Raw genomic sequence first — 17251 nt, 5'->3', positions numbered from 1 at the left:
GGAGAGAAGGAATTGTATGAATTTAAAGTGGGGGAGAAAATCATCTCTCTCTCTCTCTCACTCTCTCTCTCTCATATTATCACCACTTTTCTAATTTTCTTCAACGATTGTTCTTTCATATTTTGTACACTTAACACATGTACAATAGTGTTAATATTTTTTACAGCGATATTTAAATATGAATTTTAAACACTGAACAACGTTCGCATTTCCTTTTTGAATTATTGGGTTGCCTGAAAGTTAGGTTATGTAAGAAGTAAAAATTAACATATGTAATTAGTATGGTATTCATTTTAATTTGTTTGTTATACTTAGTCTGATAACGTTTGAATTATTCATTTTAAAAATGAATTTTTACTAATTGAATTATTGTTCACATCTTTTGTTTAATTTCTCTTCTTTTTGATATCATTAAACAACCTAAAAAGTTAAAAAAAGGTTATAAGAGGATATAAAATTAACAAATGTATATAATTAGAATAGTATTTTTATAATTTGTTTTTATTTATTCTTAATGTATCTTACCAAGCAATTTTGAGAGATTATTTTTAAAAACTAATAAGCTTTGTTAAATACTTATAAATATAAATAATACAATTGATTTTACTTTACAAGATTTTAGTTTTGAATTAAGACATTTAAATTTAACCGGGGAAATTTTTAACTACTACGTTAGTTATTGACGATCAAATTTTTAAAGAGAAAACTTCTAATTAAATTTCTTTCAATAAATAAAAATATTGAAATAATTTTCTTTTTATATAGAAACAATTTTGAAATATTTATTTTCTTTAAGAGTATTCATTTATTGAAAATAATTATTTTATGTAAAACCTTAAAGCGAATTTATAACATAATAATTAACCAATCAGATTCCTCTAATATGTAAGGTTACATTTTCTATTCTATGATCTAACCAATAAGATTGTTACGATTGTACGCGTACGATAATTTGAGGTCCTGTACGATCCAAAATTCGTGGCGTACGATCCATTTGGAATTTCGAAAACTTGATGACCCTTTTTTTTTTTTTTTAGTCAACAAATTTTCCAAAGGTGACTCCCCACCCCAACCCTCACTCCCACCACCACTCCCACCACCACTCCCACTACCACTCCCACCACCACTCCCAGCACGATCTCCCGTTCGACGATCGTTTTCATCGTTTTCATGATTAGTTAGATTACCCATAGGGTTTGGGAACTTGATGAGTAAAAAAAAAAAAAAAAAAAAAAAAACAAAAAGGTCATCAACTTGGAAAAGTTCGAACTTGGAAACTTTTTTGGACTTTTTCAAAATTCTGTCCGAGAAATTGTCGGATTTCAAATTTTTCCGGGGCGTACGATAATTTTGTGCCGCGTACGATAATTTTGCGCCCCTGTGTCCATCAAACGAACTAAAGTCTCTGGGATCACTGAGAAAAAGAGTCAGTACATAGAATTTCTTTGCTTGGATCAGTTGCCTTGTTCGATTGTCGACGCCTAGTTAAAGGTTGTATTAAAACAGGGTATAAATTTAGTGTTTTTATAAATACATTTTGTAACATACGCGTAAATATCTTTTTTAATAATTAATAAATACTAAACATGATATGATAATAAGTATTTACGTAATTACTCGTACTTGGAATAATATATAGTAAAACAATATTTTCCTTTATAAAATAAGATTCTTATTATTATTATCATTATTATTTTATTATTATTATTATTATTATTACTTTTTTATGAACACAAATTTATTATCAAAGATATAAACAAAAATAAATCTTAATTATATTTTTCTTGAAACTATTCCAAATACAATCTTGCAAATATGTAAGTATATTTTGTTTGAATTGAAGAATTTTTTATAGTATTATCTTTAATATTTCAGTCAGCAAGAAAGAAAAACGAATACTCAATTTTATTTGCACATACATGTATATATACATATATATGTATATATATACACATTTATATATAGTATCGGATAGATTTGGTATTTAAGTTAAATTATAAAATATTAATTATCAGCTTACAACCCCAGTTAGTAACAGGTTCAATTTTTCAATGTTGTCCCTGTCTAGCAGTGGGGCTAGTGAACTGATATAATACCTTCAATTATACCTTGATCGTCTCTGCTCTAATTACAAGAAACAACTTTCATATGCAATATACCGTTTGGATATAAAACAGGCCCCAGACTGCTAACACTAATGCAAATGTCCAATTTTCGTTGCCATTTTTCAAATGGTTTCAAATCGATTGGACTTTGGCATCATTGGTGAAAGTGGTGCGGCCACGCAACAAGCTTGATACTTAGAAGAATGTTACATTTGGAAGTTTATCGTTAGGCTTTAGACTAACCATTATATCAATGTTCACATTCTTTTCATTTTAATTTCACAAATATTGTTTATATAATTAAAGATAATATGATCTTTGTTTTGACACGCCAAACAAATATCCAATTAGTATCATTTTTATTTTATTATATTTTCAATATAACAATGTATTTATACTTGGAAATTATAGTCTTTCGTAGATGGATATCGATAAGGAAGAAAACAGTATCGAAGAGTTCCAATCAGAGATGCAAAACAACGTTGTTGAGAAACCAGATTTTATGGATACAAGCTATGAAGAAAAGGATGATGTTTTGTATAACGAAGATGTTGCTCCAAGTATTGAATCTAACACCGATGATCATAACAGTCATGACAAAGTGTTCGATCAAAGTCATTGCAGTGAAGCAATGGAAGACAACGAACAACTTATTAATGCTACTATTGAAGCAGTTAATAGTTTGGAGAATCAAGAACTTGAATCTAATGCTGATGATATTGTAACTAATGATGATTTAAGACAATTCGATGTGTTGGATGATCTTGAACGACACCCTGATCAAAATTGTTCCGATATGGACTCTGATACTAATGAAAGCATGGATTCAGAAGTTCCTGATGAAGAAATTGAAGCTATGCTTGAAGAAGGTAATTTTATTTATTATAAATTAAATGAAATTTGATTGAATAGAATGAAATAATGATTATTATGGCTTTTGTAATGATCGTTAGTTCTAAAATTTCAATTGTAATTAGATATTATTCAAATAAGATGTATCAGATATTTTATTAATATAAAATATTCAAAGAAATATCTTTTGCAAAATATAAACATTTATATTTTGCATAGTAATGGATATTAGTTTTAATAACAACAGGAGGAAGTAAGATTACTTCTTTTTGTACTTCTGATACAGATCATGTGCTGCTGCCAAGTACCTTTTTCTAGTTAAGTATTATGTATTAGGTTTACCAGAAGAATTTAAAGGGAAAAGGAAAGACAAAAAAGATAGTATGCCCTACGAAGAAAAAGAGAAACTTGTTTTAGATGGTAAGAAATGAAAAACTTCATAATCAAATACATTTATTAATATTATAATAATAATAATAATAATAATAATAATAATAATAATAATAATAATAATAATGAATTTATTTTAGAAATTGGACACAATCATTTCGATGTCTTACCTGAAGGATGGGTACAAGTAACTCATAACAGTGGAATGCCATTGTATTTACATAAACAAAGTAGAGTTTGTACATTAGCCAAACCATATTTTCTTGGTCCAGGAAGCGTAAGAAAACACGAAGTACCTGTTAGTGCTATACCTTGTCTACAATATAGAAGAGCATTACACGAAGAGGAAGAAGAAAAAAAGAAAGAGAAAGATCGTGAACCTTCTGCAGAAGTTTGTAGTTTACCAAGTGCAAAAATAGAAACCATTCAAGAAAATCGAGCAGCACATTCATTGGACAGCGAACAACTTAGAAATTATTGTCAATCGTTGTTTCGTTTTAAAGCTATCAAAGTTATGAGATTTCAGTAAGTGTATTTTATATCAAATTCATTATTTATTAATTATACAAAACATTGTATTAACAATATTGAATATTATTATCATAGGTCATGGTCAGCTAGAAGAAAATTTACAAAAAATAAAAAACATCGTAAACAATTGGAACGTCCAACTTTACCAGATGGTACTAAATTGATAACATTTCCGGTAACAAGTTCAGGAATGACTGGAAATAGTGGTAACATAACGGGAGAAGATAGTGGTGCACAAAGACCATCTAAACATTGGATAATGAATCCTTCTGGGAAAAGTTATGTTTGTATACTTCACGAATATGTGCAACATGCGTTAAAGAAACAACCTACGTACAAATTTAAAGAACTAGGTATGATACTATATATATATATATATAATTAATTCTACATCGACATAGTGAATTTTATTAATGCTGAAAAATGTTATTAGTAATCCTTATAGTTTCTAGAATATTAATCTAATAGAATTTGGTTTTGTTATTTATTATTTTTATTTTCAAATAAATATATAATTTATAAAATATTAGAAAATCCACGATGCCGATGTATATAGGGTGTTAATATTCAATTTTATTTAGAATTATTTGTATCATTTAATATGAATAATATTACAGAAAATGCAGCAACGCCATATTCCGCAGTAGTGTGTATCAACGAAATGGAATATGGAAGTGGTTTTGGTAGTAGTAAAAAACAAGCTAAAGCTAATGCAGCTCGTAAAACTTTGGAAATTTTGATTCCTCAAATGAGAGATAAGATTTCTGGTGAGAATGGTGACAACGGTTCTGGTAATTCTAGTCGTACAATTAAAGCATCAAGAGGTAATTCTGATGCTGATTTATCATTTTTCGATGAGATTGCAATAACGGATCCAAGGGTCGCAGAATTTTGTGCTAAAACAACTGAACCATCTCCTCATGCTATATTAATTACTTGTCTTCAAAGAAATTATGGTTTAGGGGATATGCATATTAATTATTCCGTTAATACGTTGAAACATCAACGTAATGAATTTACCATGCGTGTTGGTAAACATGAGGCTACTGTTGTAAGTATTTAAACAATACAACAACAAAAAGAAAAAGAAAACTACAGAAATATGAATATTAATATATATATGCAACTTTTTTTAGGTATGTCGTAACAAGAAAGATGGAAAACAAAGAGCTGCACAAGCAATTTTAAAATTAATGCATCCGCACATTCAATCATGGGGCTCGTTGTTAAGATTGTACGGTTCGCGTAGTGTTAAATCATTCAAAGAAAAGAAACAATTGGAACAAGAGATAACATTGTTGCAAGGAAAAGCAGCTGTTAATCAACCGAATCATGCAATATTAGGTAAACTTAGACAAGAAATGCGTAAATTAGCCGAACAACATAAAGCCATTCAACCTATCGGTAAATTTGTACCATTAGATTTGCCAACTGGATCTTCGGCTAATTTAAATAACGTAGATTTGTAACGTTGCTAGTCAAATTTAGGAAAGAAATCTTAACGGGAAATTAATTTTAGCAAAAAAAAAAAAAGAAACGCGTAAAAGTTTTCTTCTTTTAACGCATATATGTTGTTAATACGTATGTCAAACTTTTCTATTAAATATTTTAATCAAAAAACCGATTGATGATGATTTTAATCGTTACGATATTACAAATTTTGCATACCATATAGAAAAAGGTTGTTAATTAATTTAATTAATTAATTTAATTTTTTGAAAAGAACAACCTTTCTTCATCTAGTATGCAAATTTTTAATATCAAATTGATAAAAATCAATCGAGTTTTGATAAAAATATACAAAATTTGACATTTATAGAAACGACATTACTTTCCGGTTCACCTAATACTTATATATTATTTTTTTTTTTTATAAATGATTTTAAACATTTTTAATATAAACTCTACTTAAATCTTTACTTGATGCATATATAGTTTTTACATTTTGGCAATATGTTTGCTTTTTTTTTATATATATACATAAAACAGTATTATTAATAACAAAAAAAAAGAAAACTAATCAAAGAAAACACTCTGGGGTTTTTTTATATTTCTATTATAATATATAAAAAACGTTTTTAACGTGTAAGAATAATGCAATATCAAAATATATATGACGTAATTAACCTGTTTACCGGCCAGGACGTATAAATACGTCAAACTTATTACTTTAAAACTAAAGATACAAATCTTTGTTACTTTATATATAAATAAACAAAAAAAAATCTATATTTCATAGTCTTTTCATTTATTTAAAGCATAAATAATAAATAAATAGTAAAAAAGGTGCATAATTAAATAGGGAATTCCCCGGTTAACAGGTTAAACAACATACTTCATAAGTATGAAAACATTACAAATAAAAAAGCGCCTAGTCATCGTCAACGATGGTGAGAAAAGAGAGTTCAAGTAAAATACTTTATTAAAAAAAAAAAAACAACTAATACATAATTGATACAAAACAATTAATTTAAAATAATAATAAATAAAATATAGAAAATAAATCTGTTATTTATGAAAAATTCCTATTTTTCATTTGATAATAAATTACTAGACTAAAAAAAGATACTATGAGAGAAAATGAAACTCAATTTAACAAACGAACACGATAATAATTAATAATTATTAATTAATAGTTATATATATTTATGTATATATAAATTTCTGTAAAATCGTTAAAATATTGAAACGAATAAATATTCTTACGAAACACGTGTCGAATATAACACGAACGAATTGTTTACAGTTAAATGGCCGAATTTTAACTGACTCGAATGTTTACAAAAAAAAAAATTAACAGTATAGAAATAAGGAAATACATAGTTCGATCATTTTAGTCGTCCTTTGACTGTTACACCGAGATGTGTATTATTTTTCGTTCATACTATCGTCAAAATTAAACGTACCGTTCATTTCTTTTAAATAATTCTTTGAAATATTCTTTAATCTCGTATCAGTGTATCAATGTTTTATTAAATTTTTAATATTTTCTACGATTGTTCATCAAAGTTCATTTAATTCGTCATCTTACAAAAAAGTAAGTAATACTTTAATAAGATCAAACTTTTCGAACCTTCCTCGTTGTAGGTTTCAAATTTTACCACCATTTTTCATTCTACGTAGTGAATCAAATTATCATTCATTTTTAAAACAAATTTATTCTTATGTAAGATGAAATTTATTATATTTTTTGTCATACATATTTTTGTCCTAAAACTTAGTAGAAAAAGCATTTAATATAAGTTATAAAATATCTTTTCTTTTAATATATTAGTAAATAATCAATAAATAATTGATTTATATGTTTTAAACATATTTTAAGGGGTAAATAATCAAAAAGTCAATTAATGGTCGCATACAAAATAAATACATAAGCAAATTTAAGATTATAAAACAAACATTTTTCTTGTCGTTTTAAATTATTCATTTAAATTGAAAAATAATTTAGCAGGGTTTGAATATTTGAAATTTATATAAAAATTTCAATTATCTTTTGTTCTTGAAATCCTTTCGATTATGATGTATACTAATTTTGATATTGTTACAAGGAACCATGAATTAGATATAAATGAACAATGAATAATTAATATCTATTTATAACGCAATAGTATATATAGCTAGGTTTTTTTAATCAATAATCTTTTGGCTCTTTTACGGTTGATATATATATATGTATATATATATTCTTTTTTTAAACATAAACATTATAATTATCATCTACTTTATACATATTAACAAATGCCATAAGAGTATTGTATAAATGACTAAATTATATACTGTGTATAATTAATATACATTCAATCACGTGTTCTAATTTTCAAGTTGTATGTAATGTATATATATACTTTTCAAAAAATGTTATACACAGGTTTTTTAACATATTTATTCCATATACAGACAGTACTGTAACTATGCTTGTATGTATATATATATATATTAAAATACTTTTGAATATACAGAATGTTTTATAATACGTGGGACCCAATTTTATGACTAAACAGGGGACTCAAAAAAAGTTTAATATACAAACATGTATTTTATTTATTTATTTTTTATTCTTATTTGAAAATAATTGTGCATTTGATAACCGTAAATACAATCAATGATAAATCCGCCAGTTTGAATATTGAATGGTGATAATTTTGAGTACTTTCTAATAAAATTAAATTTTAGTCAATTATTGGAATGCAAAAAGTTTTATATAAATTCATTTGATTATTTTTTGTATCCTCTGTATTCATTCTTAAAATTTGTTTCAAATATTACAAAACATTCTGCACATATATGCAATACCAATTCGTTATTATACTATCGTATAATCTATATATGTTTATAAAATGTTTCTTTTACAAATAATAATAATAATAATAATAATAATAATAATAATAAAAATAATAAACGTCAGATTATATATAAAACAATCGTATTGTTGTCGTGCATATTTACAAAATGTTAAATAAAGAAAGTGCATATATAATATGTATATATATATATTATATTATTGTATATAACACCGCTACATTTAAACATGTAATGGCACAAAAAACATACGTTATGATTTTCATCATTTTCTTATTTAATAATGTGTCAGTGCTAATATAATAATAGATATGTAATTGAAATATACTTTTAACATCCTCGCTGCGTCGTATTCAAGAAGTGCAATCTTTTTTTCTACGCGTCGAATATCTCTAATAAATGTCCATAACTTTTAACGCGTCTCTACATAGAAAAAAAAAACACACAAAAAGAAGATAAATAATAATGCATAAATAATAATAATAATACTTAGCGCGTGTGTGCATGTTATAACAAAATTTAAAAAATTATATATATATATATATTTAAAACATTTTTAATTAACTAAACTTTGGAAGCAAATTATATTAAATAATATACATATATATATTAGGGGGACCGAAAAGTAATGCCGTTACTATGCATGTTAAATTTTAACCTCTTGAGTACTGAATTATTTAAAGATTTTTATGCATATATAACGAATTTAATTTGTTGCTATATGAATTAATATGTAAAAGTAATACATTTTATTTGGACTATATTTATATTGGTGATATAAATATATTTTTGCAATAACATTTCAATTACAAAATAGAAATATTTATATATTTATATAAGTTTCTTATATTCAAATGACGAATCTCACTCGTCAAATGTACTCATTGGTCAAAAAACCAATTGGATGATTTTTATCGTTACGATATTAAAAATTTTGCATACTATATAGAAAAAGGTTATTAATTAATTTAAATAATTAATTTAACTATTGATTAATAATAAAAACTTGTTTGAAAAATGTATTCGTTTGAATTTGAGGTTAAAAAGTGACATTACTTTCCGGTCCACCTAATGTATATATATATATATATGTGAAGGTATGAAGTAAATGAAATTTGATATAGAAGATGAAATAGTTTTTCTCGTTGATTGAATTACTTATGAAATATTATTTTTGACCTTTGGATATATTGTGTGACAGAAAAATAATGATTAGCTATGTAATAAATATATCAATGTAATGTTATTATAGTTTCTTTTTTTTTGTATAGTGAGAAAGAGAGATGAAGAGAAAAAATTTAATACGCGTTACGATTTAAAGCTTATTTTTCATTTACGTATCACTAAGTATCAAATTACTCAAGTTATTCAATTAAATTTAACATTAATTATCATTATTTGTTTTGTTACGTAATTATGTACGGATGTCTATCAAAAAACTAACTAATTTCTAAATGATTATGTTACTATCTATTGTTCTCAGTAATAATTATAACAATAATAATAATAATAATAATAATAATAATAATAATAATAATAATAATAATAATACAATGATTAAATTAGTAATGTATATATATATATATGATGACGTTTAAAGAAATCTCTAGATTTATAAATGATTTTCTTCTTATTTTTTGTGTATACGTTAAATATGAGGAAATCTTTTATCTAATATTTTGTTTTGTTTTGAAAATTTCTTGTATAAGTTGTTCTTCGTATCGAATGATTTTAAAAAATACATTACATAGATTCATCACAGGTGCTATTACTGGATAATGCCATTTTTGAAAGACTGGAAAGACTTCGTCGCGGGCTACTACCTCCTAAAAAGCTGCTACTTGACTCGGAAAAGATTTTTCTGAAACTGCAAAGAAAATTATAAATGAAATTGTATTTATGATATAAGAATTATTTATAAATGTATGCGTACAATTTGCGAATACCAGACTCGGATGATTTTTTCCAAGGCGCATCATCTGGTTCGTATGGAAGAGGACCTTGTACAGGTGCATCTTTGTCATCTATAGGTCTATAAAAACGTTTAATAAAATCATACCAATTTATCAAAATCAATGATATAAATAATAATAATATTTGAAATGAAATGACATGACAATCAACGTACACTTCTGGTTTTGGTCGATAAAGTTCTAACTCGTCTTCTAAATCAGATACTCTTGCTTTCAATTCGTTTCTTTCGTGTAAGATCTCTTTTAATTCAGCAGTTGTAAATCTGGGCCTATCAGGATCATCCAGATCATAAACAGCTTTATTCGTTAAATCAGGACACCCTTGGGATTTAGATAAATCTTCATTTTCCTTCTTAGCCAATCCCAGTCTACCTCTTAATTGTATTAATTCACGATTTTGATCTTGCAATTGTGCTAAAAAATCAGCCCTCTCTTCAACAAGACCACGAGCTTGCATCTGTGCTTGACGTTGCTTGCGTTTCAATTCTCTTCCCACTACACCTAATTTCTCAACTTGTGATGTTAACTAAAAATAATAAATTGTAAAGAAATTTATACAAGAAAATTAACAAAAGTTAGATTCGTATTTTGATAATTTGATGCTTTTACATTTTCTATTTCTAAATTTTTCTGCGCTAATTCTCTATCTCTTGCTCTAATTTGATCACGTTGTTTATCTATCATAGATCTTAAATGTTGTAAAACAGAAACGTCCACTTCTTGGCTAGCAGTAAAACCTAAAAACAATAATGTATATAATTATTGTAAATGAAATTAATATGATATACTTAAATATAAAATATTATTAGTTAGTTATGGGGTAAGTGGTTAGTACTTTGTTTACCGCTGTACTGACTATCACTTTCAGATTCCCGTAGTGCTTCTGCCAATCGTCTATTCTCTTCTTGCAATCTTGTTACCATACCAACTAAATCTCGTGATTCTTGTCTCCAATGTTCTTCAATTTGCTCTAATTCCTAAATTAAGATTAAACACATCAGATTTGTTGTTTCTTTAAATGATGTTCATACAAATACACATAATTACTTTTTCAAATCGTTGTCTATCCTCAGCTTTGCCAATCTTATCACTCTCAAGTTGAATGATTTTAGCCCTTAATTCTTGAACAATAGTATTTTCCCTTTCATTTCTAACAGCTAAATTTTCAAGCAATTCTAATGCGTTTATTACTTTTGGCATTAAATTGGTTACAGATTCAACTCCGAATAGATCTATTAATTTTTCACATTCCTTTCCTATTTCTGAAGCAACATCGTAGACATCTACTACGGAGACGTCTGATACCACATAATATTCTTCCATCGTAGAATTTTGATTGGGCTTTAGACAAAAAGGCATGGAATAATGCTTTTAATGATAATAGTTTTCCCTTACATATACCTAATAACAAAGAAAATACATAAAACAGGATAATTTCAAATAACATTGTTTTCAATTAATGTTGCATGCTTTTGTTTAAAAAGATATATATATGTATATATTTAAATGTAACGATATTGAAAATTATTTTATAAAATATACAAGTGTTAAAAATCAGTTGTAAGACATTCATACATATTTGTCATAATTGGAACATAAATCAAACGTGTTCATTTTATAACAAGAATATTATTTGAAATAATAAATTAAATTTAACGATTGTCATTAAATTTTAATTAATAACAAAATATTTCTTTTATAATCGGCTAAACGTGATATACAGAAAAAAATAATTACATTTACATTTATACGTACACGAAATAATTTTCTAACGTTATTTTATTTCTAATATTGTATTTTTTAATTATTTTTTTTTTTATTGCAAAAACATAATTCGTTCTTTTTTTCCCTAAAAGCACAAAGGAATACTTTCAATTCAACAAGTATAATAATATTCAGTATTCTGCACTTTGATGACTAACGTATGCAGTGTCAATTTCTTCTTTTATGTGAACTGTCTAATCCAAGATCTAAACTTGAGTATGACGAGGTTAAATCTTTTATCGTGCTTATCTTCCTACTATTCTGATTGGTTCATTCTTTCGATAGTATCGATGTAAGATGTAATCGATATATCGCGATTATTTTTATATTTTTATACTTTGGGTTGGTAACACTGAATCGAATTCATGTGTCATATGTTGTATAGGTTATGTTTATTATAAATTGAACTTGTGAATAAACTAAAAAGGATTTATTATAAATATATTACAAAAATGGAAAATAAATCTAGTAAGTAGTAAAATAATATAATAAACATTTAAATTAAAATAAATATGTAAATAATATTTATTTTATATTTGTTTTTTCTGTAGACAATGTTTGTTTACCTTTATCGGTGAATTTAACAAAAAGTTTTACTACCGATGAAACTAATGAAAAATATATCTTAAACTTTTTACAAAACATATTACCATCCGCTGATAGGAAAAATATTGCCGACGAATTGAGAAAGGTTAGAAAATTTATATTATTGTTAATAGACATAACCTAAAAATTGTCTCTATATAACACTTGACATATTAGCAATTAAACTTAATTATTTTATATGTTTTCTCCTTTGTAATATATAGAATTACATATTCAGCAAAATTAAATCTAAAACCAAGAGAAATATTAAATTGAAAAAAAATATTTAACCTCGAGGAAAAGGTTATCACTTGGATTGGGTAAAATTACAAATAGAAATGGTTTGAAATATACAGATTTATTGCCACTTCATGAATTATGGTTGAAATATATACAAAGTGCATTGGGCGATAATTTTTCATTCGATACGTCATATAAACCAATCGATAACAATTGGGAGACAATTAATAATCAATTAATAAAAGCAGATTTTCATGGTGCTAAAATTGCAGTAGTTAAATCTAAATGTCCTAGTTTGGTCGGTATTAATGGTATTATCGTGCAAGATACTAAGAATACTTTTAGAGTATGCTGTACAGATGATATCATTCGCAGTGAGTATTATTATATTATTTATTAATGAACAATTAATAATAATAATAATACGATTAATAGAATGCTAATTATGTTTTTTATCATTACAATGTTTTTATAATGAATGAACATGTTTTATTTCTTTATCGTAGCATTACCAAAGGAATCTATAGTAATAAATGTTTACTTACACAAACTAACACTGCAAATTTATGGAAAACAGTTGACCGTAAGACCTATTGAAAGAACAGTTAAAAAATTTAAAAACGTATTTACCTTGAAATTATAATAAGTTCTCTAAAACGTGTGTTTATATACAACGTATCAAAGTATGTACGAATTATAAAGAAATTGTTTTCATTTTAAACGTTTTTGTATAATTCAAACTATTTTCAAATGTATAATGTACATACTTATGTGTATATATGTATATATAGTTATTTTTTAATAGAAAATTAGGAATAAAACAGATATTTTCACAAAAACATCTATTATAATAACTATTACAATAATAAGTTATTAAAATACTTGAAAGCGTGAGCTATTACTACATTTCAACTATTTTTTTTCTTTTCCTTTCTCTTTCTTTCAGAACATTCATATTATATCTAATAAATAATATATTTTATATTTTTATCTATTCAATGTTATTTTTTTATTTTTTTTTTCCTTTAAATTTCTACTAAAATGTATCATTTTAAATATACATAATATTGATTAGCCCATGCCACTATGTGATACACTATGAGCAAAATAATAAGGCAACTTTTTAATAAAGATTGCTTTTCATTTAAAGTATTCATTATCATCATCATCATCGTGATCATCGTAATGAACCTTTTCTCGTTTGCCACAAAATTACAATTCCATTAGTTTTTTTTTTTTCTTTTTTTGGCGCATGGACTTTTATATCATTTGTTACAGTTATTAGAATTATTTTATTTTTCTTTTTTTTTCTTTTTCTTATATCATTCACTCTGATATAGAATATGATATATATATATATATATATATATATATACTACTTATATGTTACAATGAATTAGCGTTACAATCTATAATTATATATATATATATATATAATTATTAACCAATCTTATTTTCAATTCAGTATATTCAATAGTCGATCAAAATTAATAATAATAATAATATTAATTATAATAATAATTGTAATAGAATGTTATGATACTAATACTATAATAATCCCCCATTCTAATTAGCACGTTAACACGTTGAGTAATGTGTCAGGCATATGTGACTGACACTGAACTTCTCGTTGAGGTCATGTCAGACATAGATGACTGACACTGAACTTCACGTGGCACTCAACGTGTTAAATAAAAATATGAAACGATATATAATTGTTTGTTTACAATTTAATTTGAATCAATAATTTTAGTAAAAATGTTTTTAAATTAGTTTCTCATTCGTATAACTCTGATCGACTTATGCTTAGGATACTTAACGCATTGTTTTAAATGTTTAAAGAAATCAAACGAAAGTTATTATACAATGTGATGAAATTTGAAATAAAGAAGATAATATTGATTAACATTTAAATACATTACATTTCAAATATATATCTTTGAGATATTTTCTTTGAAGAAAACTTTCATTTAATATCTCTTTGATGAGAGTACGAGTGAGTTTTTTTTTTTTTTTTTTTGTATCTTCTTAAGATATTACAATGATAATCATAATGATTTATGAAACGCAAAGAACGTTGGACCATGTGTTGTTGTCTTATGTCGTTTAAATAGATCTTTTTCAGGAACATACAAACATATATTATTATTATTATTATAATTTATCAGAAATACAGATTGTATATTAGAAATAGATTTGAAATTGAAAATGCATATACATTTAATCGGATATTAAATGATTTTTTTCTTTTTGTACAATCAACAAAAAGTTGATTTCAACAAAATATTAATTTGCCATAATAATTAATTGAAATTATTATTATATAATATAATTATTATTATTCTTACGATTCTTGTTTAAAAATTTAATAATCATTCTTTTGTTTCTTTAAATTATTGATATATAAATTACTACAAGGTGTAACAATTTAAATTGAATATTATTTAAATAAAAAAAGAAAGAAACTTATATAGTGTGTATAGTAAATAGTAATCTTTACATGCATGGGGATCAAATAAAAAAAGAAAAAAGAATTATAATCTATTAAAAACTGTGGCATTCACACGACGAATAAAGAAACAATATATATGAGCTTAATTGTATTATTTTTTTTTTTTTTACTATTATACTTCGTCGCATTACATAAACACATCGACGATTTTTCATTTTCTATACCATTCGTGTAGTATTATTTATTATCATCTTTCTCGGCCAGAAGTAAAAATATTTATATAATAATAATAATAATAATAATAATAATAATAATAATAATAATAATAAACAGAGATAATGTGTTAATATACAAATCGAATGTATATATGTACGATACATCAATATGATAATAAGACATTTTACGAACAAATCTTTTTTTTTTTATAATAGAATTAACGAAAATGAAATTTTGTTTATTTTTATTTTTTATACGGATTGATATCTTATCATTTTTATTTAGGCAATATTATAAAGCTTTTCTTTTGTATCTTACATTATACAGGGTGTCTTATAACCAGTGATTACAATCTTATTCCGCTTGTAACATTAATAACAAGATATCCTGTATATATATATTACTTGCTACACATACAATATGTATATCTTCAAATATCTCATAGCGTTGTTACATCTAGGCAATCATAATTATATTTTAAGTTTTCCTTTGTTTTTTTTTTGCAATAACTATGTATATATTATATATATATATATATGTGTGTGTGTGTGTGTATGTCCGTGTTTGTTAATATATCCTACTATTATAATGATGTATCGGGAGGCAACTTCTTTCTAATTATTCAAGAAAGAAATGAAGTAAAAAATGAAATAGAAGAAACATTGTTATTATTATTATGTATATAATAAATTAAAATTTATATTTTTCAATTATTTTAATAGCAATGCTTTTTTCCACTAATAATAATAATAATAATAATAATAATAATAATAATAAACTGGGAACAATATACGACACATCAACAATTGACCATTCTTGGAATCGTTAACTTAACAAGAGTATAAAATTGGTTTTAAAAAATAATAATAATAATAATAATAAAAAGGAAAAAAATATAATGTGATTCAATTATATACGCTTTTTGCATAATTAATGTATAATTTTCAAAGAAAGCACCACACTTTGTATTAAGTGCGATAAAAAGAAAATTCAATAAATACAAATTTATAGTACACAACGTAATATAAAGAAGAAGAGGCCATATATATATATATAAACATAATTAATTCATTAATTGTGTAAACTAAATTGTACAACGTTTCCAATACATCCATCAAAATTTCCTTTCTTTTTTTTTTCTTTTTTTATTCTTCAACATAGTATACAACGCTATGTTTTTTTTTAGGTTATACCACGTTGTTGCGTATATTAATTTATTAATTAACATGAAACAATAATAATATTATTGATAATAATGAACTATAATATAATAGAGAACGGGAACGATATGATGATATTTGACAAAATATTTCTATCATATCGTACATAATATATATTTTTGTCCATTGTAATATTTTTTGTTTTTCTTTTCTTTTCATTAAAATATTGCTATTCAATTAATACTTCAGTTTCTTTTTTTTTTTTTTTAGTTTGCTATAATAATATGTGGGTGCTCCTTTTCTTTTTATTTCATTTCTTTTCTTATATTTAAAAAATAATCAAACTGTTTGTTTCATTTTAATAAATCCGGTTAAATTGTAATACATATAACAATTTTTAATGAAAATGTGTTTTACAATATTTAATATAAACAGTAGTAGTAGAACGATTGAAAATAATTATTTAAGCGCGTTGTTTACTTCACCACGCTTATTATTTTCATTGTGTTACAATGAGGATTTCAATACAACAGTATTTTTTTTCTTTTTTTTTATTCTTCCTTCCCTCTTCTTCATTTTCTCTTCTTCTTCTTCATGTTCTTCTACAACACTTTTTTTTCTTTTTCATCTTTTCTGCATTTTTTTGTTTTTGTTTTTAATATATATGTTTGTTATATGTTTGTA

General features: G+C 24.9%; 3 protein-coding genes across 9 annotated transcripts; 2 read left to right on the top strand and 1 right to left on the bottom strand.

Annotated features, from left to right (window-relative positions):
- Positions 1–1274: 1274 nt before the first annotated feature.
- On the top strand, positions 1275–6318 carry pasha (microprocessor complex subunit partner of drosha). 4 transcript variants are annotated; one of them, XM_089173764.1, is made up of 7 exons: positions 1275–1507; positions 2517–2974; positions 3294–3377; positions 3488–3872; positions 3954–4231; positions 4496–4929; positions 5015–6318. In XM_089173764.1, the coding sequence occupies exons 2-7, from the start codon at positions 2527–2529 to the stop codon at positions 5345–5347; spliced, it is 1962 nt and encodes a 653-aa protein (XP_089029890.1). In that variant the 5' UTR covers positions 1275–1507; positions 2517–2526; the 3' UTR covers positions 5348–6318. The 4 variants fall into 4 exon arrangements, with proteins under 4 accessions (XP_089029890.1, XP_089029889.1, XP_015182667.2 ...); XM_015327181.2 differs by having other exon boundaries at positions 1413–1491; XM_089173765.1 differs by having other exon boundaries at positions 1443–1550.
- Positions 6319–8088: 1770 nt separating this feature from the next.
- On the bottom strand, positions 8089–12153 carry Rilpl (Rab interacting lysosomal protein like). Of its 4 annotated transcripts, none has more exons than XM_015327174.2 (8): positions 11906–12153; positions 11198–11551; positions 10986–11127; positions 10760–10887; positions 10306–10676; positions 10111–10209; positions 9925–10044; positions 8089–8600 (listed from the first exon to the last, which is right to left on the bottom strand). In XM_015327174.2, exons 2-8 carry the CDS (start codon positions 11507–11509, stop codon positions 8570–8572), a joined length of 1203 nt encoding a protein of 400 aa, XP_015182660.1. In that variant the 5' UTR covers positions 11510–11551; positions 11906–12153; the 3' UTR covers positions 8089–8569. The 4 variants fall into 4 exon arrangements, with proteins under 4 accessions (XP_015182660.1, XP_015182661.1, XP_015182662.1 ...); XM_015327175.2 differs by having other exon boundaries at positions 10995–11127; XM_015327176.2 differs by having other exon boundaries at positions 11007–11127.
- Positions 12154–12255: 102 nt separating this feature from the next.
- Positions 12256–13814, top strand: Pop4 (ribonuclease P/MRP subunit POP4). Its single transcript, XM_015327066.2, is given in 5 exon segments — positions 12256–12382; positions 12466–12605; positions 12724–12772; positions 12775–13113; positions 13246–13814. Coding segments are annotated over 5 exon segments (681 nt in total). The 5' UTR covers positions 12256–12366; the 3' UTR covers positions 13383–13814.
- Positions 13815–17251: the final 3437 nt, after the last annotated feature.

The sequence above is a fragment of the Polistes dominula genome, unplaced genomic scaffold (assembly GCF_049000335.1).
Source record: "Polistes dominula isolate Pdom_NZ unplaced genomic scaffold, Pdom_raw_medaka contig_75, whole genome shotgun sequence".
Taxonomy (NCBI): Eukaryota; Metazoa; Arthropoda; class Insecta; order Hymenoptera; family Vespidae; genus Polistes; species Polistes dominula.
Note: the sequence above shows the minus strand (reverse complement) of the source record. Positions and strands in the feature narration are given on the sequence as shown.

What these genes read in the sequence shown, in the direction of transcription:
- pasha (XM_089173764.1), top strand. Translation starts at nt 2,527, where the DNA reads ATGGATATCGATAAGGAAGAAAACAGTATCGAAGAGTTCCAATCAGAG. An exon ending in AGAGAAACTTGTTTTAGATG is followed by an intron (nt 3,378 to 3,487) that starts GTAAGAAATGAA and finishes AATTTATTTTAG; the next exon opens with AAATTGGACACAATCATTTC. An exon ending in GTAAACATGAGGCTACTGTT is followed by an intron (nt 4,930 to 5,014) that starts GTAAGTATTTAA and finishes AACTTTTTTTAG; the next exon opens with GTATGTCGTAACAAGAAAGA.
- Rilpl (XM_015327174.2), bottom strand. Translation starts at nt 11,509, where the DNA reads ATGCCTTTTTGTCTAAAGCCCAATCAAAATTCTACGATGGAAGAATAT. An exon ending in ATAGACAACGATTTGAAAAA is followed by an intron (nt 11,128 to 11,197) that starts GTAATTATGTGT and finishes ATCTTAATTTAG; the next exon opens with GAATTAGAGCAAATTGAAGA. An exon ending in GAGTCTGGTATTCGCAAATT is followed by an intron (nt 10,045 to 10,110) that starts GTACGCATACAT and finishes TTTTCTTTGCAG; the next exon opens with TTTCAGAAAAATCTTTTCCG.